The following is a 26,460-nucleotide window of genomic DNA, read 5'->3' on the forward strand; positions in this document are numbered from 1 at the left end:
TATGTCACTCAGGTGAGAGGTTTATTGACACCCCATAGCGATGTAAGTTATGCTGAAGTAAGTGGTAGTGTAGTAGACCTGGCCTTACTATAGACTCTGCTGTTGTAGGAAGACTTACCAAGCATCGACACTGCTGACAGTTCTGCACCCAGGTATCTCCACTGTTGTATGAGAGCTCCCCACTTTGATGTAGACATTGACTGCTGAGCCTTGAGTCACATTCAGGGCAACAAAACAGGTCAACAGTAGGGTTCTCACAGTCACAGACCATCCGCCGACACATCACATATCCACTCTGTTGTTCCAAGACAGATCAGCATATAGTGATAACAGAAATCTGCATAACTCTGGTCACTATACAAAATTAGGCATGTTGGTTTAATTCTAAATCACATGTTAATTTGCATGTCCTTAATTTCCTTCATAACAGCAATTCTTCAATCAGCCCTCTCCTGATGTGATGAAATATATTGGTTTTCCTGAGACAGTGAGGGTACGTCTATACTACCCGCCGAATCGGCGGGTAGTGTTCGATGTATTGGGGATCGATTTATCGCGTCTCGTCTAGATGCAATAAATCGATCCCCAAATCGACGCCCGTACTCTACCTCGGCAGGAGGAGTAAGCGGAGTCGACGGGGGAGCCATGGCGGTCAACTCGCCACCGTGAGGATGGCCAGGTAAGTTGAACTAAGATACTTTAACTTCAACTACTGAAGTTGTGTATCTTAGGGCAGGTCTTCACTACGGGGGGGGTCGATTTAAGATACGCAAATTCAGCTAAGCGAATAGTATAGCTGAATTCGACGTATCGCAGCCGACTTACCCCACTGTAAGGACGGTGGCAAAATCGACCTCCGCAGCTTCCTGTCGACGGCACTTACTCCCACCTCCGCTGGTGGAGTAAGAGCGTCAATTCGGGGATCGATTGTCGCGTCCTGACGAGACGCGATAATTCGATCCCCGAGAGGTCGATTTCAACCCGCCGATTCAGGCGGGTAGTGTAGACCTAGCCTTAGTTCGAACCCCCCCGCTAGTGTAGCCCAGGCCTCAGATTAACAGATTTTACTAAAAGTATACTAATTTTTGTATGCATGTTAGTAAGTGTTGATAGAAACTTCCAGACCAATCCAGCTCTCCTACACCTATTGTAAAGTGTTCATATTAGAAAGACTAAACCTACCCAGGGTTCAACTTAAATGCTGGTGAAAACTTAGCTTTTAGGGAGTTGCCCCGGTTTTTGCCAGCAGTGAATTTGGCCCGGGTTCTGCTTCAACATTTTCAGCGCTAAGCATGAGTTTAGGGGAAAGAACAGCTTCACATTAAGATTTGAGGATGATGACCAGTATTACCTTGGGGTATATGAGAGGCCGGGAAGGGGGGGGAGACAGCTTTTTTCCTTCACATTTCATCAATTCTAGCCAATCTAATTCTTGGTCCAACTACATCTCAAAGATCAATGCACAGGGGAAATCTTCTGTGCACAAATTTCATCTCTCCCACGTGTCTCTGATGGCTCTGTCTTCCTTTTTGCAGGGTCGCACCGCAAAGCCTCCAAGGAACTATGATCCATCCAGGGGGAAACGGCTGGGATTGAGTAGGACTGGGATAGGGTGCTCGGTGTTGGGGAGAGGCAGGCCAGAAGGAAGCACACTGATCCCAAATGGTCCTGTGGAAATCACCTTTCTTGTGACATCACCTCCATGGTGGAGGGGGCCCAAGAAAAGCGGTAACAGAGTAATTTCACTGGAATCATAGTGTTTTCTTCCAATTTAGCAATATCTCCCTTTTTCCCCACCAGTGATTAAAAAAACAGTGAACTTTATACTAACCTGGCATGAGCAGACGGAGCACCGGTCGTTCTCCAGAACCCAAATCTGCCCATTGTGTTTGATTTTGTCATCATGGATACAGTCTCCTGTGCAGTTTTTTCCATGAGGACATCGACAGTCATACCCACCATCCAAGTTAAAGCAAACAGTGTCATTGGCACAGCTGTGCCTTCCAGTCCCACATTCATCAATGTCTGTGAAAACATGCCGCATAATGCTTTTAGACCACATTCAATTAACAAAAATGGCCTTGCTACAGCCAGTATAAATGATTCTCAGCCATTAAAGCCTTCAGCTGAAATTAATTTGCACTCCACCAGAATAGGGAGAAATAACTCACAAGTTCACACAATGTCTTTGAAAAACCCCTTCTCTGTTTTAAAAGAAAAAAATGTTATAATTTGAAATTTTTTATATCATTTTCTAAGTGAAAGTTGTTGAGCTATTTAGCAAGAACAAGGCAACCACAACTTCTAAACAAGAGGCACAAGAACAGAGATAATACTAAGACCCAGAAAGACCATTGGTCTATGGAAGCCTGCATCCATGAGAAGTAAAAGGGTACTTAACAGACAACTGAATTTGCTTCCAAACTTTTTTGCTAGTTCTGCCTAGTGCTTTTGAGTCACCTACACATCTACTGAAAAGTTAACATGAAAGGTGAAGTCTGACCTGTAGTTTCATTTAGTAATAAGGGATCACATGATTTATCTAAGGTACCAACAGAGCATATTAGTTATTCGAGTTACAGAGGCATCTGTAGAGATCTTTGGGTCTAATATAAGAACAAAATGAATCTCAACGGGGATTAAGCTGAACAACTTTGACACAATATTACATTTCAAAGATTTCAGAGTACTTTAGAGACACATTTCATTAATGCACACACACACATCTTTGCAAAGACAAACTAACGGCATACACTGCCTTGCACTTCAATGATTTTATTTAGCTTTTCGAGCTGTCTGTCTCCTCCTATAGCTAGAGGGAAAATCCCACCCATTTCTCTCAGTTTAGGATTCTGAAAGAGCATATGGTAAATAGCACTACTTAATATAAATAAATTTTGGAATGTATCTGAAAAATCAAAGGCCACATCCTTGGCTGTGCAAATCTGTGTAGCTCCATTGACTTCAATCATAAATCAAACTTTATGGCAATCTGGCCCCATGTTTTTAATTACAGATTGCACTAAAATGTATATTTGTGCTATATACTGGACAGCAGGCCAATAAAAAAAAAAATCAGTATAGTTGTGTATCTTTTACAATCAATCTCAAAGCCTCATACAATACTCAACTACTTTTGGCTTCAAAGATGGAAAGGGAACCTTCTCCAGATCGGTCTTAAACCCAACTCTTAAAGCAAAACAGCTCAATTAAAACTCTAGCTCAATGTGCAGCTACAGTCAAAAAAGTAACAAGATGTTAGGATGCGTGAGAAATAAGATGGACAATAACATGGAAAGCTATATGATGCCATTATCTGAATCAATGGTGTGGCTTCACCTATTGTGGTAACTCCACCTCAAGAAGGATACTGACGAATTAAAGGGGGTTCAGACAAGGGTGACGAAAATGATTAGGGGCCTGGAAAAACTTTCATATGAAGAGAGATTGAAAAGACTAGAATTGTTTATCTTACAAAGGAGACAAATAAGGGGAGATGATAAAAGTATATCAAATAATGAATGGCCTAGATAAGTTAGATCAGGAGGTTCCGTTCTCCCAATCTCATGACACAAGAATAAGGGGATGTGCAATGAAATTGAAAGGTGACAAATTCAAATCTGATCAAAGGAAATACTTTTTCAAAGAACACATAAATAATGGAACTTGTTGCCACAGGATGTTGCTGAGGCCAAAAACTTATCAAGATCCAATATGCGATTGTACATTTATATGGATAACAAGAATATCTGGAGTTCCAATAGTTAATGCTAACAGATTTTGGAAGAGATATTAAATTTCATGCTTCAGGGTGTATGTAGACTAGTGTCTAACTATTAGGGATAGTAGGACAGTTAATGTGGGAGACAGATTATTTCACCCACTGCTTAAAGCAGGATTTCTTGTACCTCCCTTTGAATCATCTTGTACTGGTCACTGTCAGCAAAGGATACTGGATAAACTGGACCATGGATGTAATCCAGTGTGACAATCCCTATGTTCCTAAGTGAGTAAAACACCACACATCCTGAACCTATTATAAAAAAGAAATTACTGAACCCAATGTGAAGCCAAACTGGTATTTTGGCATTATCTAACTACTCTGTAAACCAATTTCCAATCTCCTGCAACATTGGCTACCACAATAAGAAAAAAAACATTTAAATGTTTAATATTTTAAACAAAATGATTAATTTCTAACACTGGAATTCTCTTTATTATTGTTAAGCCATTTTTATGGAGGGACTTTTTCTGGTTTAAAATGCTCTCACACACAGGGCTCCCACACTGCCAGTATCACAAATAAGTAATGTCACTTCTCAAGCAAGTTGGTGACTACCTTCATTCAACTCAAAACTACCACCTTTAATGAGAAATGTTGGGTGAAATTCATATCAGTGTAAATGAGAATATCTCCATTACAGCAAGTGGAACTGTGCCCGTTTACACCAGGTCTGAATTTAGCTCTTCATATTCAGGCACATTTCACAACTTATTCATTGGGGTGGAATGTTCCAAAGGTTTCAATGATAGTTTAACTCTGCTTCCACAGAAGTCAGTGGGAGCTTTACCACTGACATTCCGACTCCAATGGGAGCAGAGTGTGGCCAACACTGAGCGCTTCTGACATTCCTACCCTTCTACTTCTGAACTTTCAGCTTGCTGAACTCAGAAAAATGAATACCCTGCACAAGACAGGTTAAATATCCTCAATCCAAATCAGTGGGCATCCATATTGTGATTCTAATCCACTATGAAACAGCAACACGCTCAAAATGCAGAGCGAGAAACACAAACTTGCATACATGAAATTCATATCTGCATTATTCATCAGCATCAAACTTCATTCTTTATCTGCAAAGTGCTTAAGCACAAATCATCCTTCCCTGGCAAAAGCTTACTTCAGCGTTTTGATTTTGGACTTGCAACAAACCACCATAAACCATGAATTACGTTGCTGACATTTTGTTTATGGCCATAACTGGGGCACCTAACGTCATAAACTACTGAGGCTGCTGGGGACTGAACTCGGTAGCTGTTACTGCTGAACACAATGAATAGGGGGAAAGTAGTCCAGGCTGCAAATTTACAGCAATCTCAGACCTAGGTGTTATATCACTATTATCACTCCCATGTCATCTTCCAAAAACACATAAACACACTGCAGCCAGTTTACAACACAGTGCTTAGGAAGCTAGTAGTTTGAAGGGTATAGATAGGGATGTGTGAGCCTCAAAAGATTTGGAGGATTGTGTTGGATAAATCCTGCAAAATGTGAATAGCTACCCAGAGCTTAACTGAGGACCAAATTTTGCTTACCTAACCCATGTGAGATGTTTGATAGGATGTACATTTTAAGGTCTTTCTTCTCCCTCCTCCTATCCCACACCTCCCAACCCAATCACATCACATGACCATAAAACTGCCTGATTCTCTCCCCTCCCCCCCCCCGCTCCCAGAGGCCTCCTGTTTTATTGAGAAAGGAATCAAGGCTGGAACACCCTCTCTTTTGGGCTCTGGCTGGTTCCTTTATACAAATTTTGTAAATTCCAGGCCTTGCCCAGGTCAGAGATACCTCCAAACACACTGGTCCCTTGATACAGCAAAGAGCTCCTAAATTAGAAACTTGGAAGATGGGAGCCAGTCCAGCAAAGATTGCCAGATGTGCTGAAATCCAAAGATATTTCAGCAACTGAGGAAGTTCTTAACCAAATGTTTCTGGACAAAAATGGCCTTGAGCTTGGGGCCAATTCTCTTTATTTTGCAGATCCTTTCTTGTAAAGGAACGTCAGTCAACTTACACCAGAGATGAATTTGCCCTAAACTGCTCAGACATGGGCAACACCTCAAAATGATTGGTTTTGCTTACGTTCAAATAAATGTGGGTGCTTATCAAGACTGATAAAAACCCTTTGGGTCTAAGAGTTAGTCTAGAAATCTTGTACTTTTGTGACATTTCTCTTGCTTTCTTTTTCTGCACAGGTCAGACATAGTATTCTTTTGCTGCATTTGGGATCTTCCACTCCTGGTCCTGACATAAACCCGCAAAGTGAAGAGGCATCAGAAGCAAGGAAAAAATTAAAAAAATAAAAAGGTTATAAACCTTTTTGAACTTCAGAAAAGCTTTGGTTCAGTTAGAGTTCTGGTTGGAGGTTTACCTTGGTTCTTAGTTTATCTGAGCAAGTTTGTCTAACTAATACTGGGCCCAAGATGTTCAACTTTCTGTATTCAATAAATTAGGTTGTCATATCATCACACTTTGTGTTGACTTTATGTCCTATTTGAAACACAATGCCATAGCTTCAGTCCAACAAAAAGTAATGCAGTGTGATATCAACAGAATATCTAACCTCTCTTGTTCCCTTGAGCTGTTACATATTCTAAAGTTTAGAGTGGCAAACAGTCAATCTGAAAGTGTTCTACTGTTAGTGACTGGGGGTATCAACAGCATCCAGGTATTTTCCTAATACTTGTGAATTAATTCTAATCACTTGTCCCTTTCTGTATGTATTTACTAAAGAGCCGTTGATGCCTTGTAGAAAACCCTTAAAAGCTTTCTATTTAGCAGCAATTCTGTATTTCTTTTTCCTTGGCTTCTCACTTTTATAGAAATGGGATCATTGTTGCTTAGAAGAAGTTTAAATGCTCGTCGTTAGTGATGGACACACTGCAAAAAATTTAGTACATCTAAGTTTTAAGTTGGTTGAACAGCCAAATGTCTAGTAGACATCACCAAATCACAATGTTAAAGCTAGAAGGCAAATCCAGTATTACAGTCACAGTTAAAACCTTGTGTTGGATGATTACCGACTAAATATTTTCATGGACAATTAGTGCATCACTTGTGTACAGACAATTTTTTCCAAAACTATTTGGCATGTTCTAAAATCTGTCTGACCAGCATTGAAATTTAGCCAGTTCTTGATGGAGAAGCCCAGCCTTACAAAGTCAGTAACTTGTTTAAATAGCCAGGTAGCTAATCCACCTGGGAGTACAGGCTTTCAAATGTGGTAAAAATGCTCTGAAGAAGTGGTGAGAGGGATACTGAAAAGGTCACCGTTGCTCTTAGTGGAGCGCATTCTTTGAGTCTGCATCACTGACATTAATTCCATTCCTTCCCTTTGGGATTGACACTGCCTACAGACCTGAGCTTAAACAAAGCTGAGCAGCTCACGCTGTGGGAGCGTTCCGAGTTTATAATTACCAAATATGAAGGAATATGCACAATTTTGGTCTAAACAAACCAGAACAGAACACGCAGCCTTGTTTGTCTTAAAATAGCCTTTAGAGTAGAGGCTCATAAATGCTTAAAGACTAAGTGCTTCATACTAGGGCAGCTGCATCTTTAAATAACTGTATACCCACTAACTTGCTGTTCCCATTTGCTAGAGCCTCTGGAATGATTCTACACAGCACCACCACCACCCCCCACTTCCCACCTCCAGTGTTTCCAAGCTTCTAATGTTATTCCTCAAACTGCCGCTTTCTAAAGGCAGTAATTCTATGAGCAGTAAAAGCAACATCATAGTACCCTGGGGGTGAGCAGTGGCTTATTAGACCCCCTGAATCATTCTTTGCAATAGGACAAGTTTCTTAAAGAGGAATATTTTAGTGTACAAAGTAATTGGAGAGGAGGAACTGGCTGGATAAGCTTCATTTCTGCATGTAAAAAAATAGTTTCCTCAGTCTACTTCACCCCCCTCTGTGATGTCACTGGTGAGAGAATGTGGTGATCTTTACAGCCTGCTAGTGTATATACAGGGGTCATCTGTTTAGTAGCATTTCATTTTGGAAAATCTCTCCCTAATCACTGGACTATCCTTCCTCTCTGTTACTCCCCTTTACAGCCAGCTAGTGAAGAAAGCCAGTCCACAGAGAGGCTAGAGCCAGTTCCTTGCTCTCTTTGGGTTGGAGAGTAGGGAGAGAGAAGATCCTGGCTTCCCAAGAGCAGGGACTGCAATTCTGCCTGCCTTATACTGGCTGGGCAAAGAGGATGGGAGAAGGGCTGCACACAATCTGACCCCAATTATTACTGCACACAAGCAGGTATGAGGCCAAAGAGATTCTGTTCCTGGCTCAGCCGCAGACTTCATATGTGACCTCGGACTAGTCGCTGAATCTCCCTGTGCTCTTCACTTCCCCATCTGTGCAATAGGGAAAATGATGCTTCTTTTCTCCCGTTTTTGTTTGTCTTATCTATTCCCGCTCTAAGATCTTTGGGGCAGGGACCGCCTCTCACTGTATGTCTAGACAGTGCCCAGCACAATGGATCCCCAACATCAGCTGGGGACTCTGCGCATTACTGTATTATGAATGATAATAACATGTGACCTATTAGACATTTGCCCCTTTATTGGATACTGACCTTCACATGATTCTCCACTCGGTGAAAACATCCCATTGTCATGGTAGCCGTCCCTGCACTCACAGTGGTACCAGCCAGGCAGGTTAATGCAGTTAGCACGGCTGTCACATTGAACAAAGCCATCTGAGCATTCATCAATGTCTGTTCAGCAACCAAAAAAGAAAACAGGAAGTCACACAGCTGAATCCGCTACATTAGTCTGCTGACAATACAGTATCTGCTGCATTACTAAAATGGTTTTAATCAATATTATTGGACCCCCCCCATAACGGTTAACAGTAAATCAAAAAAGAGATTGAATTTTTTAACCTCTTCCCATAAAAGCTGTAGAATAATAGCAAGGCCATACTAATGAATCAAAGGATGATCTAGTAGCCTTCTCTATTGTTAAACATTAATAATTAATTGAATCACAACAAATGGTAAGCAGTCTGTTATCTATGTAAACCTCCCAAAGCACTGAGAAAGAAAGGGGTCCCAATTCAAGGAATAAAAACTGTATTTCCAACTATTAACCCCTTGATCTATCCAGACTGTCTGACATAGCCAACATTATGTATTTCAGTAGCATATCAAGACAACAAATACTTACTCTCACTATCAGAGAATTAATGCTCTTCTAAAACATTGGACAAACCTACTGACGCAATCTGGCTGCATTAAAGAGTACCTATAGCCGGGGGGGGGGGGGGGGGGGGGGGGGGAGGAGAATTTGATATTTTACTCTTGGTTCTTGTTTTAAGTAGTGTGTTTTCCAGATTTCCTTCCTTCCATTTTTTTCTTCCTCAAGAAGAAAAGGACAGCATCTGGACTTGATTATATTCCCATTTACACCAGCTTTACATTATCCTCAATGGAGATACTCCTGATTTACAGCAGTTACTCCTGCTCTGAGTGTAAGTGAGAGAAGAACCAGCCTTCTATCACAAATAATTGTTAAGAGTCCAAAAACATGGCGAGTTCTTATGGACACAGTACAACTTACTTTTCTCCTCCTGATGTGGATCTCTTAAAAGGTAGCCTTCCACTGACTAGACTTCTTCCAAAGATCCCACCCTTGAATGGATTTCTGGACTACTTAATTAGGTGCAGTGTACAGCAAGGCCTGCCCTACTGAATTCTAAAAGCTCAGTATGTGAACTGATTTTATAAACTTAAGTGCATCATGCTGTGTTGATTTCCAGTACCTTACATTACATCCAGTAGGCCAAATTCTACCCTTCCATACCTGTGCAACCCCATTCCCATTAAAGACTATTATAAAGTAGCATCCATTCTCTTTGATGTTAATGGGCTGGGCGTAGTAGGGCAGTGGAAACAAACAGGGATATAAAATATAACCTTCATTACCAAATCCAACATAAGTTTCTGGAAATCTGGAAGGAATTATGTTTTACACCACATGCGGCACAAAGCTCTAGAAACCAGCAGAGTGAGTCTAAGGTTATAGCAACCCTGCTGAAGATAAGGGGCCTATACCAGGTCCAGTAAAGGCATGCTTGCATCATATATATGTGATGGCCAGCATCTTGGCCAAAGCCAGAGACTAAACCAGGGACTTCCATTGCGAAAAGCATGAATCTCTCCAGCTGGAACTATAAAGCTAGGTCCACATCCTCTTTGGCTCAGGCACAGAGGATAACACACACTGACTGGTGGGTTACACACTTCCTTTGTACATAGGCAGCTCATCTCAAGCATGCGAGTAACACTTCAATTCAAATATCAGATACTCCCCCACATTTATGCTATGACTGACCAATGACTCTTGGCCAATGCTAGTGACTGAACTGGGGACCTCCAGTGCTAGAAATATGAGTTATAGTTTGAGCTAGAGAGCAAGGATGTGAAGTGTGCAGCTGTAATGGACCCAGTATCCTCTGTGGATTGGTCACAAAGGGGGACATGCAACACACTGAGCAGTGGGTCTCATACATTGGGTCAAAATCCTGCCCTCAAACCCTGTTGGCTCACATTAATGTGATCTGTTATTTCCATAGAGGACAGCCTACCATTGTGGAAGGAGCTAACTACGAGATGTAATAAGTATCATCTCCCTGTAACATTAGTACATATCGCCACTCTACCCTCTCATGGAAACCATCCTTCGAAAAGTAAAGTTAAAAATCAAAGTTTCCTCATCCCTACACACCACCACCACCACCAGCTTGGAGGAGCTGAAGTAGCACAATATTTCAGGGACACCTGAGAACTTCATTGCATATTCCTCATTTAGCCAACCACATTCAGCCTTCTTGTTGCATTTTTTCTATTCATGCTGAGAGCAAATTGCTGTTTGGTGTTTTATTTATATATGAAATAGACTCAGATCTACACTTTTGTATTAAAGGGTTGACATAGTTACTTTTTACAATTATATATATAGTCAAATTACCACCATATTGACTTTTAAATGGGTTATAATTAATCACAGAGTCTCTATTTCTTCTCAGTAATACATCTCTTCCTGATTATAGCACACACGCTGTTAAAACTCTCTCTAGTTACTCTGCTTTGGTAGTCACTAACAGCATCAAACTCTAGTGTAACGAGTCTCATTCAAAAATGCTTTTGCCTTTGTCTTAAAAGGATGGTGGCCACCCTGTGTATTAGGGACTTAGAAGGAAATATCCTCTGGTTCAAAAACCAGAACATTCAACTCTGAGCATATCCCAAGACAGGAGTTCTCAACCTTTTTCTTTAAGGCCCCCCCAACATGTTATAAAAATTCTATGGCCCACCTGTGCCACAACAACTGTTTTTCAGTAAATTAAAAGCTGAGGCCAGCATTAGGGGATAGCCAGCAGAGCAATTAGCACAGGGGCCCCCGCAAAACTAAGTTGCTTTGGGATTCAGCTTCAGCCCGGGCAGCAGGGCTTGGGATGTGGCTTTCTGCCCGGGCTGCAGTGAATCTAACGCTGGCCCTGCTCTCTGGTTTATTTTGGCGGATCCCCTGAAACCTGCTTGCGGCCCCCAGGAGGCCCCGGACTCCAGGTTGAGAACTGCTGTCCTAAGACACCAATACAATAAGCCCTGCCATAGTACTCAAAAAAGACAATTCTTTACAACTTTCAGCTGTTCAGTTTGTCTAGCTCTCGACCAATACAAAGCTTCTTTATAGTGAGGAGTCAGGAGACAGCAAAACTTCAGGAGATTTCAAGAGATCAGAGAAAGATCAACAAGAATTCTGTTGCTTAGGTGAGAAAAAGCTGGTTTGTAGTCTGTGCCTTACGTCACTGGTGTTCACTCAGATACTGGCAGATCATAAAAAAGAAAAGACTGAAACCTTGGAACTTCCCATTTCACTGGGGAATGTGCAGTTTGAGAGCCAGCTTGCTTGCCAGTACATGATCTAAGGGCTTGTCTACACTTACCAGGGGATTGACGAGCGGTAATCGATGCATCAGCAGTCAATTTAGCAGGTCTAGTGAAGATCCACTAAATCAACTGCAGATCGCTCTCCTGTCAACTCCAGTACTCCACTGGATCGAGGAGAGTGAGGGGAGTCGACGGGAAAGCGTTTCCTGTCGACATTGCGTAGTGTGGACCCCACGGCAAGGAGATCTAAGCCACGTCAGCTTGAGTTACGCTATTCACATAACTCAAATTGCATAGCTTAGATTGACCTTTCCCTGTAGTGTAGACAAGGTCTAAGTCATTGTGCTAAAGGCTGGGGATCATATGTTCAATACACGACAGCTTGTTGGGGTGGGCTGAAGGTGCAAACCCCACAGAATCAATGAAGCGGCTAGTCTAAAAGGTGGAGGGGGTATAGAGTTGTTGTTCTGACTTGATGTAAATCTTTATAGCTGCTCTAAATAACATGCATTAAAATGACTTGATGGCACATTTCTCCCATTGAAAAGTCGAATTTACTTATTGGGGATAATGGGGAGGAAAGAGGGTTATTAAGGTCAAAGTAACACAGATGAATTAAAAGAGGCCTGTGTTCCTCTCTTCAGAACAATTTATTTCTGGATCTGTATGCTTTCTAATTATGAATACAGCATTGCAGGCACGGGTTTTATGCATCTTGATGAGCTCACTTACTGATTATTCAGGAAAAACAAGCCTTGAATGACATGTCAGGTTGGTAAATTGACAGCCAAAGTAGCTAGTCTGTATTTATTTGCAAACTAACTGACAAAACCTATATCACAAAAAATATTACTTGGGATGAAATGCTTTTACAGATGTCAATAAGCAACAAAATACATTCTTCCAGTTTTCTTATGGCTGAGTACAAGATGTTGAGAGGAGTTATGTACGAATCCCTAACATCAAATGTACTGATGGAAGCACTCTGTTGGTCTTTAGGAGATGTCATATTCTTGACTGATTGTTTGCCTTCAGATCATTTCATTGTAACCAATGCCTGTATCAGTGTTGAACCATCCATTATCCTTTAAATGGTTTTGCAGCAAACAAAAGACACCCCAAAGTTTCTCCCTACAGCTAACCTTTTATGGAAAAAAATTCCAATGTGTCCTCTGGTGGTTTTTAAAACATAGATTTCTTTAAGTATGAAACCAGTTCCTAAGAAACTAAAAATTTTAAACATTAATTACAATAATGAGTCTCACTGCAGCAGGACAAAATACAATCACCACAACTCTGTGAAACAAGTAGAAAATGTGGAAGGAAAGCATTCAGAAGAGTTGAACTGCTTATTTCACAGAAATTCTTCTTGACATTTGGATAAAAGTATTTCTATTTTCAAATGGGCAAAAGATGGCTCAGGAAGGGCTGTGAAAGGATCTACAACTAACATGATCTTCTTAGCAAAGGAAAAGCAGCCAGAAGTAATTTTTTTCTCTGCCATAGTGAAATGTTCTCCGATGAATCATCTTGCAGCTGCTCACTGAGAGGTATTACTTGACAAAGGAAGAAGAACTGATTGAAAAGTTTTGCCTGGCCAGTGGCTATGGTAGATCAGTGGGCTTTGTGCAGCATTAACAGCTCTAATGAGCTCCTGTTTTATGCTGTACTGGATAGGCACAAGAAAACTGAATGCTACTTATATAAGGAGGTTACCAAAACAGACATTATACTACTTCTTTTATTTAAAAAAATCCCGCTTACAAAGAATGGTATAATGCAAAGAAGGGCTATGCTTGGCATGTGCTTTGTTCAGAGGGGGCTGGTGACATCTGAAGGCAGGTAGGCAAAATAGACAAGTAAAAGTGCTGCTCAGAGCCAATTTATTTTAGCAGGAATGATCAAACTGTATCTTATTCGAACAAGGCAGACAAATTCCTCTTGTGTCTATGCTGAAGAGACTGTTGGTTTTGTTTTGAGGAGTTCCTTGTATAATCAGTGAGACATTTTAAAGAATATTTAATTCCACGTCTTTCACTTTGGTCAACAAAATGTTTGGATGGTGGCATGTGAAATAATGGAGTGAGGGGCTGGCTTAAAGAGAAAAATCTACAATCCAACATGTGTGGGAGATAGGGTTGCCAGTTTTGGTTGGATGTATTCCTGGAGATTTCACCACATGACGTAATCTTTAATTAAAGACTAATCTTCAATTCCTGGACACTCCAGGGCAATCCCGGAGGGTTGGCAACCCTAGTGGGAGAAGACAGCATTTAGAATCTACAACATGACAGGACACACACCCTTTGGCTCTGTGGGCCTATGGCTGAAATCCTCATTGAAATCAATGGCAAAACTCCCATTGACTTACATGGAGCTGGGATTTCACCCTATATCTTTTTCCTTTGTCAGATACATAGCACGACATGTACGAAATCCTCCATCCTGCCAGGCTTTATGTGAGGAATTATGTGGCAGCTGGGAAAGCAATCTTCATCCTCAGGCTGGGAGCAACCACAAAGCCCACAACTGCTACTGTAGTCCAAGACCGCAGCAGCCCCAGCTCCTGCTGCAGTCCAGCTCAATGGGCAGGGGTGTGGAGCTATTTGTATAGTGAGGGTGCTGAGAGCCATTGAACTAAACTGTAAACCCTGTATATAATGGAAACCACTTCAAGCCAGGGGGTGCGGCAGCACCCCCAGCACCTCTAGTTCCAGCACCTATGTCAGTGGGATCTGCACAGTGACACATCTGCCACTGAAATTCCTGCTCTTCTGAAAGCCATCACTCTCCTGCCCCCTGGACATGGAGCTTCAGTGGGGCTGGATTCAGCAAAATGTGTGTGTGTGGGGGGGGTGAAGGCTCTGCCCGTGCTTCCTAAATACTCAGCCACCATGCAGCAGTACCACATTGGCTCTACTGTCACAAAATGTGGCAATTTGCCCCCAAACACTATTTTGTTTAAAAAATCCAAATGGAACCTACCTGTGATTTTAAAAATTAAAATGAGCCAAACAATTCATTTCTGCATTTCCTTAACTTAGTTGGATGAAAAAATGCTTTTGGATGAAAAAATGCTTCCAAAATCTTGCAAACTGAAGCTATTCTAATAAAATACACAGGTAGCTACTATGCCTGGCATTTTGGAATTACGTACCACATACATCTAACTTCCTTTAGCATAAAAAAACCCTTGCATCTTCTAAATCATCTATATTAATGCCTCATATGCACTTGTTTCCTGAACTGTGGCGATAGCCTGCTGTAACTCTTCTCTACTGTGTCCCTTGCTTTTGGGAAGACTAAGAAAACTCTGCTTCCTGGAGAGCTGGAATGTAATAGACTATGTTGATAACTGATAAAATCTAAGTAAAATACAATCCTTTGCAAATTATCGACTGGTACCACATACTATTGCTGCAGTAAAGGAAATGGAGTAGCTGGGAGCCCGATGAATATCATTAGAGAATGTCCCTATATAACAGCCTTTGAAGACTCACAATGGAATCAAATTGCCTTTTTAAAGGCAGGTTAATTCTTTCATCCAACTATAAGCCTCTTGTCTGGTCAATCTATGCTCAACACAGGATGTGGGCAGAGGGGAGCAAAGATGGATTTACACCATCTTTGCATTCCTCTTACTTCAATGGTTGCTGGATCAGGCCCCTATTTAGTGGAGTTATTCATATTTAACATTAAGCACCAAATTCTGCTCTCAGAGATACACACAGACATCAGTGGGGTTACACAGGTGTTACAGAGCAGAATTCAGCCCTAAAATTCTTCCATTTGTAAACAACTTGTTCATCTCGATACAAACTGAAGGTCTGGCAATCCTTTTCCCTCAAGGAGAAAATATCTCCAGATATCTGCAGGATATTTCAACTGAATTTTTTTCCATTCTCTACGTTTTTCCAGGGAAGGGTAGCACAATACCCTACATTCTTAGGCTGTCAGTGGACACTGCCAATTAGTAGAAACACGGTAACCAATCCACTGGTAGCTGGACAAACACTACTAAATGTTTCACACGAGCTGATGAACAGCCAATAGGTGCTAATAACTTTTAGTCACTATTGACCTGGGCTAAATGTGAAATAGCAACTCAGAGGTGAAAGTCTTTACACCCCAGTGCTAACTCCCAGAGCCACACAGTCCCCAGCCACTAACATACAGTACTGAAAATGAGGTTCATCTGGTGAAGACACTGAAAAGGGAAATCATTTCAAAACAGATCACTGCAGAATAAGGAGATACAGCAACTCTAGAGATATTTTAAAATAGTAGAAGATGAATCTGAAATGGTCATTACCTTCCAGTGTCCTTTGGCTCACCCAAATACTAACATGCCCATAGATACATCAATCCACTTAAAAGGGTGGCTTTTCTGCACATGACGCAAAGGACAGTGAGGGTGCTCACAGCAAATAGCAAGTTCTACATGGAAAACACAATACCCAGCTTAGGCTTGTTTGACAAGTTGTTTGGCTCGTCAAGACTCAGAAAACACTGAGTGCAATAAGGAAAGGACTTTGTCCCATGCAGTGTTCAATACACTCGAAATCCATTGAATAATATACCTGCTGTATTAACTCAATATTTTAGAGTACCTGGGGGAATGTTTCATTTTCCCTGCAGCAAGTTCTAATTCACCAACTTTTATATTTAAAAATAGAAAATTGTTTTTGCTGTTTTCATGTGACAACAGTTCTAATACTTGAAGAGACCCTGCTGTTCAATTGGACCTATTATGTGAGATCTGACTTGGATCTCTGGCCGCAGTGGGAAACTAAACAGCCTGAAACTAGTTCGATATACAGCAGCTATCTCTTTTAAAACACGGTATCAGCCTTTGGTATTCCCATCCTGTTAAACCACTGCTACATATTGTTAGAATATAAACATCATACAGAGGGGTGAAAAACTGAAGAATACAGAGCTGAGGTAGCTGAACTAAGTCAGGAAGATTTCAGTTTTAGAAGAAAACCAAAGTTATTCTGAATGCCTCTTAAATTTGTTTTATAAAGGCCAATCAGCTCTTTTCTTCTAATGCTGCTGCTTGTACCCAAAATAACTTCCCTTAGGCCTGGTCTACACTAACACCCCAATTCGATCTAAGGTACGCAACTTCAGCTACGTGAATAACGTAGCTGAAGTCGACATACCTTAGTTCGAATTTACCGCGGTTCAGACGCGGTCCACACACGGCAGGCAGGCTCCCCCGTCGACTCCGCGGTACTCCTCTCGCTGAGGTGGAGTACCGCAGTCGACGGCGAGCACTTCCTGGTTCGAATTATCGCGTCCACACCAGACGCGATAAATCGAACCCGGAAGTTCGATTGCCAGCCGTCGAACTACCGCGGTAGTGTAGACAAGCCCTTAGTTATTAAAAATTCTACAGCCTGTTTTCTTCTGGAATCTTATTCTGTCTATCCAGTTTGCTGCAAATGTTAAAAGATCTGACACCACATTCTGAGTACGATCAGAATTTCATTCACCATATGGGATCTCAAATCAAAGGTTCCACTGAACCACAGGATTTTCCTGAGTGTTACTATATGTGGACTTCCACAGTGCACTGAAAGTTTATTTCTTTTTTTTAAATATAAAGGATCAGATTATGGCTGGCCTGTGGTACACAGAAGAAGAGAAAAGAGAGTTATGCATTCTCACCTTGGCCCATAGCTCAGCACAAACCCCTGAACACTCTTCACTATAGCACGACAGGTACTAGCCAAGTAAAAGAAGAGTTGAAGGAAGGGATTGAAGGTAGTGCTATGGCCCCTCCCCCTGCACCACACTGGGGAACTGGGCCAGTGCAGGAGGAAGTGCACCTTGAACTCCTTGAAAGAGTGGTGAAATTGCTGCTTCTGTGTATCCTCCCCAGTGCTCCAGCAGAAATTCTGGTTGAGTCATCTTAAAGCCATAATCTAGCCCAAGGGGTAGGAAATTAGTTAGAGCAAAGAATACAAATGTAATTTTCAAATCTACTTCAACAGGCTGAATTAATACTATAGGTTTGTTCTTCACCATAAATTTCCTACTGTCATGTTGCATGAAAGAATAAACCTATTCTTAAAACAGGTCAGTTTGTACCGTAGCACGAGCATGATTGCATTTTTTAAAGTACCCTGTCCATGGAAAACTAATTTAGTTCCATTAATGAAAAAGAAGCAAAATGTGATTGAGGATGTAATACAGAATTATAGTTCATTAATTCTTCAAGTGTGTAATTTTCCAGACTCCTGATCCCCCATTGATTTCTGCACACCCCCATAGGTCCTGCTAAATGCCAGCAAAAGGAAATTCAATCGTGTTGTTATTTCATGTGTGGCAGTGGCAGCACTCCAAAATTAGATAGAAACATTCCGAAAGGGATTTTTCCAGTTACTGCTTCACCATGCAGCCCTGTTAACATTTCTTTGTTGTCAAAAATTGATCAATCACAGACTCACAGACAACTGAGACTATGACAGTTTCTCATTATGCAGCCAATACCATCAGAGGATATGACACTTGTAACAACTGAAGATGATAATTCAGAACACCTAATTAGGCATGATGAATTGGATGCAAGCTTGAATTGTTAAAAAAAATCAGGTAATATATTTTTTTCCACTAGGATCTGTGAAATTGGTTACGGCAGTGCCCATTAAAGAGTTAGACTAATTGATAGTACTGAGGTTCTATTTTTAGATGTTGATTAAGATACAGTTTTGCTTTCAGTTTGTGTATATTCTGTAATGCAGCAACTAATCTTCAAAAATAATTGCATGCTTCTGCTTCACTGTTAACCTTTCCTCAAAAAAAAGTAAATGATTTTCCTGAGAGAAAAAACATTTTCCCTTTCAAAGTATATGGAAATAGCCATTTTTGGACTACAAACTTGTCTTTGGGATTTATATTGCTTCATTTGCATATGTCAGTAAGAGGACAAATTTACTTGCAGTACTTTCTTAAAATGCTGTCAATTAGTGGCTATTGGGAATTGAAGCCTAAAGAACTTGCATAGGTACATTATGTCCAACAGAAAGGATTTCATTTCGAAAGCTGCTGTCTGAGTCTCATTTCCAAAGGGCTATCCTCTGTCTTCAATCCACATAGTAGAGCCCTTATTGAAAAGAATGGGAATTCCATGTGTGGATCAAGTATGTTTCCCTCAGTTTTTATACAATATGCTTGATCCCAAACATTTCAGGTTAAATGCTGGCTACAGCATACAGTGGCACATGCTAGAAATCTTGCTTCCAATAGTAGGGCCAACCCCCACTGAAGCTTTTGAGTCTGTCCATCAACTCCAATAGCCTTTAGTTCAAGCTCTAGGAATGCAAGGCAGAAGTTTCGGATCCTTTTGAAGTTCAGATACTTGTCCACATTCCTCCATGAAAGGAAACACTGAGTGACAATGACAAGGTGTCAAGGGATGTGACTGAAGTTAATGCGTGTGTTCCAATAGAGCCCAATTGTGGAATGGTACTCATGCTGGCAAGCACTTACTCACTTACATAGTCCCATTGACTTTATTAATGAATATTGAGATGTCCACTTAAATGACATGGATGTAAACCTATGGTCTGACTCTCTACAGGGAAGGCACTTTCTGCCACCATCTATAGGTGAACCAGAGGAAGAGACAGAATGAGCCAGACCTTATTTGCATGTTTGTTTCCTGCCATCTCAGTGCAAATATTTTAGTTAAAATACATTTACGCTCTGAGTGTAGGGATAATGAAATGTTGTTATCCTTACTGTGTGACAAAAGGGTAACAGAATTGTACTTAATAGGCCCTGAGTAAGAAGTCACCCTAACCAAAGCCTTAGTCTTGCATCACTAGGTAATGGGACTTGAACAGACAGAAAGAGAGGAGAGCTCCTACTTTTGGCTAGGAATGAATCCCTTGTGGCAAGATCTCTGCTTAAGGATCATATATGACATGGAACCCCCTTCCACTGTGCAAAAATTGAGCTGCGTGAACTCTAGTAAGGGCCCTACTTCCTAGCACTACCAGAGCTGGGTTAGGTTGTGGCATGACTGGACTAGGCCTGGTACAAAGAAGGCATTGTGGCAAAAGGCATAAGGTGTCTCTTCATGGAAACCAGGCAGCACTTCCACCTTTAATGTTTGGCCCTGGCCGAGTGCACTAACAGACTCTAGAACTTCACTAACTAACAACAAACCATGAGTGGGATGCAGCCAAGGGGAAAAGAAGAAAATGGTGTGTTAAAGGGATATTTACTCATTGGATGTTCACACAAGCAGGTGGGGAAAACTGAGGCGAAGGACTACTGGCAAAGTGTGGCGGTGGGTATTTTATTATTTGTATAAAATATTGTTGATATATTGTTGTTGTGTTTTCCCATTCAATAAACCTTTCCTTGTTTTATACACAGACTCACAGCTTGTGAGAGGGCAAGTATTGCCTGTTAAGGGCATGCAGGGAAGGTGTTTATATTTTCTTGTGTTGGTGACTGGTTGAAACATCACTGAACCTGGTGTGTGTGCAGCCTTTCATTTAAGATTTAAGAAATAGTTAAGCTTCTTTATGAAACAATAGCAGCCTCCACCCCAATCACCGACTCATGTGAGACCTCTCAAGAATTTGAAATATATGAGAAAGGGGCTTGGTTGAGTATTGTTTTTGTAGAGGTGTGTATGTGTGTGTGAGAGAGAAACAGGAGACTCACATCGAAACACACACAAAGATAGAGCAGATAGCCAGACACAGCGTGAATAAGCACTGAGAGACTAGCCCTGAGAAAAGCCTCGAGAGAGTGCTTTTGAGCTGGGTGCTTGCTGAAAGGACCTTGGAGCTGCAAACAAAGAAACTAATTCTTGTGGTTTGATTCCTCCTGTGTTCAGGGAAACAGGAGTTTGTACATTCTTTGTAAATGCATGGGATTGCATCAGATACCTGACTCCATCATTGTCCATTTCTCCTCCTAACAGAAAGAACCCAAAGGGCCCCAAACTTTAAGTTTGGCTAAACACTCAGGTCAAAAGGGGGTTACACCAAGTTTCTGGGTGGGTGCTCACGCCAGTACTGTTTGTTAATTTTAAGAGGAACTTCTGGATATTTGAATCCAGCTGTTTTTGCTGCCAACAACACCAGGTAGAAAGTATTTGATTAAAAATTGAGAATTTTTAAACATGTTTACAGAATTCAGTAAATCAGCATTTCCTAAACAGTCGACATACTCTGGACCCTCAGCCTGCACAGCTATTCTTTAGTGTGAAATCAACTAGATGTGGCACAAACCTGATGAACTATAGAAAAGGCGTGAACATACTGTACTATTTTGTTTTTCTTGGCTTACTTCTAAAAATACAAGTTTGCAAATTAATTTTGGCAGGTTTTTAGTGGTAAATAATAAATATCAATTTCAACTGGTGACTGAAGCCTTAGGAATATATTTGGTATATACCCACACAATGACAACAAGAGAGAGAAAAAAAGATGTAAGGATGGGAGGCATTATAAACCTTATTTCCACTAATAGTAGAATGTCTCATAATTCATAAAAGAAAGAGCTTAGAATGAGTTATGAAGGCCATTCCTTATTTCCTTCATATAGGGCAAGAAATTCTATTATAATACTGTCCAGCTTCATTATACATGTTCTATTATGCCATACTCCATTTTAAGACGCTAATAATTCAAATGTTTGCTTTTATTTCTTTTAATAAACAAATCATATGATTTCCCAGAACAAAATAATAAATAAGTATCATAGAATATCAGGGTTGGAAGGGACCTCAGGAGGTCATCTAGTCCAACCCCCTGCTCAAAGCAGGACCAATTCCCAACTAAATCATCCCAGCCAGGGCTTTGTCAAGCCGGGCCTTAAAAACCTCCAAGGAAGGAGATTCCACCACCTCCCTAGGTAATGCATTCCAGTGCTTCACCACCCTCCTAGTGAAATAGTGTTTCCTAATATCCAACCTAGACCTCCCCCACTGCAACTTGAGACCATTGCTCCTTGTTCTGTCATCTGCCACCACTGAGAACAGCCGAGCTCCATCCTCTTTGGAACCCCCCTTCAGATAGTTGAAAGCAGCTATCAAATCCCCCCTCATTCTTCTCTTCTGGAGACTAAACAATCCCAGTTCCCTCAGCCTCTTCTCATAAGTCATGTGCTCCAGACCTCTAATCATTTTTGTTGCCCTCCGCTGGACTCTTTCCAATTTTTCCACATCCTTCTTGTAGTGTGGGGCCCAAAACTAGACACAGTACTCCAGATGAGGCCTCACCAATGTCGAATAAAGGGGAACGATCACATTCCTCGATCTGCTGGCAATGCCCCTACTTATACAGCCCAAAATGCCGTTAGCCTTCTTGGCAACAAGAGCACACTGTTGACTCATATCCAGCTTCTCGTCCACTGTGACCCCTAGGTCCTTTTCTGCAGAACTGCTACCTAGCCATTCGGTCCCTAGTCTGTAGCAGTGCATAGGATTCTTCCGTCCTAAGTGCAGGACTCTGCACTTGTCCTTGTTGAACTGCATCAGGGGTTTTTTTGGCCCAATCCTCTAATTTGTCTAGGTCCCTCTGTATCCGATCCCTACCCTCCAGTGTATCTATCACGCCTCCCAGTTTAGTGTCATCTGCAAACTTGCTGAGAGTGCAGTCCACACCATCCTCCAGATCATTAATAAAGATATTAAACAAAACCGGCCCCAGGACCAACCCTTGGGGCACTCCGCTTGAAACCGGCTGCCAACTAGACATGGAGCCATTGATCACTACCCGTTGAGCCTGATGATCTAGCCAGCTTTCTATCCACCTTACAGTCCATTCATCCAGCCCATACTTCTTTAACTTGGCGGCAAGAATACTGTGGGAGACCGTATCAAAAGCTTTGATAAAGTCAAGGAATAACACATCCCCTGCTTTCCCCTCATCCACAGAGCCAGTTATCTCATCAAAGAAGGCAATTAGGTTAGTCAGGCACGACTTCCCCTTGGTGACTCCATGCTGACTGTTCCTGATCACTTTCCTCTCCTCTAAGTGTTTCATAATTGATTCCTTGAGGACCTGCTCCATGATTTTTCCAGGGACTGAGGTGAGGCTGACTGGCCTGTAGTTCCCCGGATCCTCCTTCTTCCCTTTTTTAAAGATGGGCACTACATTAGCCTTTTTCCAGTCATCCGGGACCTCTCCCGATTGCCATGATTTTTCAAAGATAATGGCCAATGGCTCTGCAATCACATCCGCCAACTCCTTTAGCACCCTCGGATGCAGCGCATCCGGCCCCATGGACTTGTGCCTGTCCCACTTTTCTAAATAGTCCACAGAATTCTCCGTGCGTTCAAACAGCAGCAAACAGTTTTTAACCCAGATAAAAATGGTCAGACATCACTAATAGCAGTAATACTACAATAACACTTGTCCTACTATATTTACCACTTATAGATCAGTGAAAAATTAGGTGGGCAAGGATTTAAAAAAAGGTTGTCTAAAGTTAGGTTCCAAATCCCTTAGTTAGGCTCTAAAATAAATGACCTCAATAAGAGCTAAGGTGTACTCTTAACTTTTGAAAATCAGGTTACTGTGGTCCCAGTCCTGCAAAGACTTATGTGACGGATTAGCTTTCAGCATACAAGCGGTCCTGCTGAAGTCAAAGGGACTATTCGTGTGCCTAACGTAAAACATCTGTGCAAGACTTTGCAAGATCTTTGGTCCTTATTTAGGTTCATAAATAAGGATTTAGTAGCCTAACTTTGCCAAGACTTGCAAAAGTGGGTGCCAAGAGGTTTATATTACAACTCTATGAAGACAAAGGTTTATAACTATCAGAGACACTGGAGGCTTAGAGAAATTATTTGGAAAAGACCAGTACTAGAAAATCAATAATTTAAGAAGTTTCTCATAAATGACTAATTAAATGCTTATTTAGACTACATCACTCCATTTAATATTCAAATGTATGAACAAAGGGGCACTGAGTTACTGTATTCCCACCACTGAAATCAAGAAATATTCCTTATGGAGGTTGTATGTTTACATATTCAGGAAGAGGACACTGTATTTGTCTATATTTGGTCCATATTTTGAATTTTATCTTTGCAACTATAAGTAATGGAATCTTAAATTAAGCTTAAATTCTGCAAAAAGTGAAGGCAAAGACACCCCTCCCCCTCACATACACACACATCAGAGAAAGTTTTCCACCTGGCACTGGTAAATGGATCTTTCAATCCCTCGATAACAGAAAATTGGGGAATTAAAGGCAATTAATAAAGAAAATTATAATACTTAAAATGTATACGGCACTTTCTATTTTCCAAGCACTGTGCAAATGTTACATAGCCAATCCTCACACAACTTCTTGCATAGCAGGCATGCATTACTATCCGTCGTTGTACAGAAGAGGAACATTCACAGATAGATTGTGTCACTTGCTCTAGCTCTGTGGTACAGCCAGGAATAGAACTGAGGAGTTTGTATCATCTAGTCCCTGTCTCAGTCCGCTAGACCATGTTGCATCAGAGAAAAAGAATAAGGAAGGAAGGAAAGAAAACATATGAAACTAACCAAACATCCACACACATATACACAACCCCAACACATTACAAAACTGAAGGAGCACTATGTTATTGGAGAAACTTTACACAAGAAGCTCAAACAAAATTTGAAAATAGTTTCAGGAATTACTTAAGTACGTTACTAGAAAAAAAAAATTCTTTCTGTTTCTACAATGGTCAATACTGATGGTGGATGAAGATGAATACAAACGACATTTATTTTTGAGCTGTTACAGACATTTCTGCTGCACAATACAAAGTCTTTAAAGCTTCTAAAACTGTAGCTTGTTTCCCTCTGCTTTCACAAGAAGAGAATCCAAGATGGCAGCTGTAATCAAGTTCACTGAGGCCACTTTAGAAAGTTTCATTTGCTTCAGAAAAATCGTATGAGTAATACAATTGAAAAGAGCATTTTTAAGCAAAACAAAACTTTCAAAGCATCTAAAGCCACCAGCTGTTGTTTCTCTTCTTATTGAGAGAAAATACAGATGGTGACTGTGATTAGTCCAGCCTCCCATAGGACACTACAGCCAACCAGAAACTAGCTAATTCATAGAAGTATAGCTTTCCCATTTGCTTATCTCATAGCTAATTTGCTGATTAGCATGGAAGACTTTTTTTGCAGTGTTATTCATTAGCTATTTTAGAATTGGTTAATCAGTACTTTCAAAAACTTCTACAAAAAGATAAATTTTCTGGCAATATGACTAGTTGATAGCGATTCCATTTAGAATATGTTTTAAAATAATAGCACATCTCTTTTCAGTAGTAATAAGCATGGTCCAGTAGCTAGAGTACGGGAATCGAAGTCAGGAGGCTATATATTCTACTTGACTTTCTGACCTTGACTTCCCATCTGACTCTTGGTGTTCACTCAGCTTCCCTATGCCTCATTTCCTACACTGTAAAATGGGGATAACAATGCTTACAAACCTTTGTAAAATGATATGAGCTTTGTGGCTGAAAAATGATAGATAGTAGTATTGGGTTTTGTAGGCAACACATGACTCTTGGAAACTCAGCTCAGAGCTGCTTGAAGTTTGATTAATTAATTTGGCTTATCTAAAATAATGTTTAATTTATGGGACAAAATAGCATTTTTCAGAAATTATACATTTACATTTTGGAATTTAATTTAATATCTTAAATCCCACACAGAGAAGATTACTGCAATCCAGACACAAACTTTATTACATTACCTACTGCTAGATTGTCTCAAGCACAAGAAAGAGGTGCTACGTTATTTGGAATGGGAAAGGTAAGTTTTATTATTGTACATTTGGATGACTGCATTGCTATTGTGTGGTGGAGAAGCATGTCCATATACTATTGATGGAAACTGAAATGCAAGCTGCTGTGCAATTAAAATGGTCACCAAAGCAGAGAGGGAATCATAGCAGAAGGTTATGCTAGAACAGGCTTGCTAGGGCTCGTAAATTTGAGGCCAATGAAATCAAGAAATCATAGCTCTGTGTTTTCTGAAAACCCCAGATATCTGATGGGTTCATAAGCCATTCCGTACTATCCTTCTGCAAACTTCAGGAGTTTTTTCATCCTCAGTTAACCTTATTTAAACCAGATCTAATCTGGAAAATTTAAAGAGGTTGTGCTGATCAGTACCAATTTAGGTTTTGTATTTCTGTTTGCATAGTGGAAATCACAACTGTAAGACTGATATTTTTTTCCTGTGAAGAAGAATTTAAAGCCGAGGATTTCCTGTACAATATCATTATATTCTACCGGCAATTTCCTTTAAAGAGTACTTTGAGATGTGGCTGAAGTAGTACCAGCCTATGCAAATAACTTTAGACTATAACATAGCTTTATAGACTACATTCTGCACAAGAGAGAATTTGTTTAAACCTGTATGTTGAATTTCATCATTCATGTATGCATAGGCTACAAACCTTGTATGTAAGATTTCTATTCTGTCTGCAGAATGCATACATCTATATTTCTGTGGGCTTTGCTAGGACTCGGAACTTTGTTCAAATCTAGCATTCATTGCAAGAAAGTCTCATTTTCCAGAGGTTAGAGGAACTTTCTGTAACAATTTCTGTGACTGACAATCTTTTTTTTTTCAATTTCCTGTTAGTAAATATGAAAGTAACTGTAAATGTAATGGACAATTGCTACTTTTGCTGTCAGTCAGTCAGCTGAAGTTTGACAGTACTGTGCCTTACACTGACAGTTTATTAACTGTCTACTAAATTTAATCTGCAATGTGGGATATGCAGTATTATTGTTCCTTAAT

The 26,460-nt window shown here is 40.7% G+C and overlaps 1 protein-coding gene across 1 annotated transcript in view; it reads right to left on the reverse strand.

Annotated features, from left to right (window-relative positions):
• NELL2 (neural EGFL like 2) overlaps positions 1-26,460 on the reverse strand; it is a 230,977-nt gene that overhangs the window by 11,222 nt on the left and 193,295 nt on the right. Inside the window, exons 16-18 of the mRNA XM_026648958.1 lie at positions 8,366-8,506; positions 1,832-2,025; positions 119-295 (exon numbers count right to left, since the gene is read on the reverse strand). Coding sequence (XP_026504743.1) covers positions 119-295; positions 1,832-2,025; positions 8,366-8,506 — 512 coding nt within the window. The remainder of the gene's footprint in view (positions 1-118; positions 296-1,831; positions 2,026-8,365; positions 8,507-26,460) is intronic.

Source organism: Terrapene carolina, unplaced genomic scaffold (genome assembly GCF_002925995.2).
Source record: "Terrapene carolina triunguis isolate 2854851 unplaced genomic scaffold, T_m_triunguis-2.0 Scaffold68, whole genome shotgun sequence".
Classification (NCBI taxonomy): Eukaryota; Metazoa; Chordata; order Testudines; family Emydidae; genus Terrapene; species Terrapene triunguis.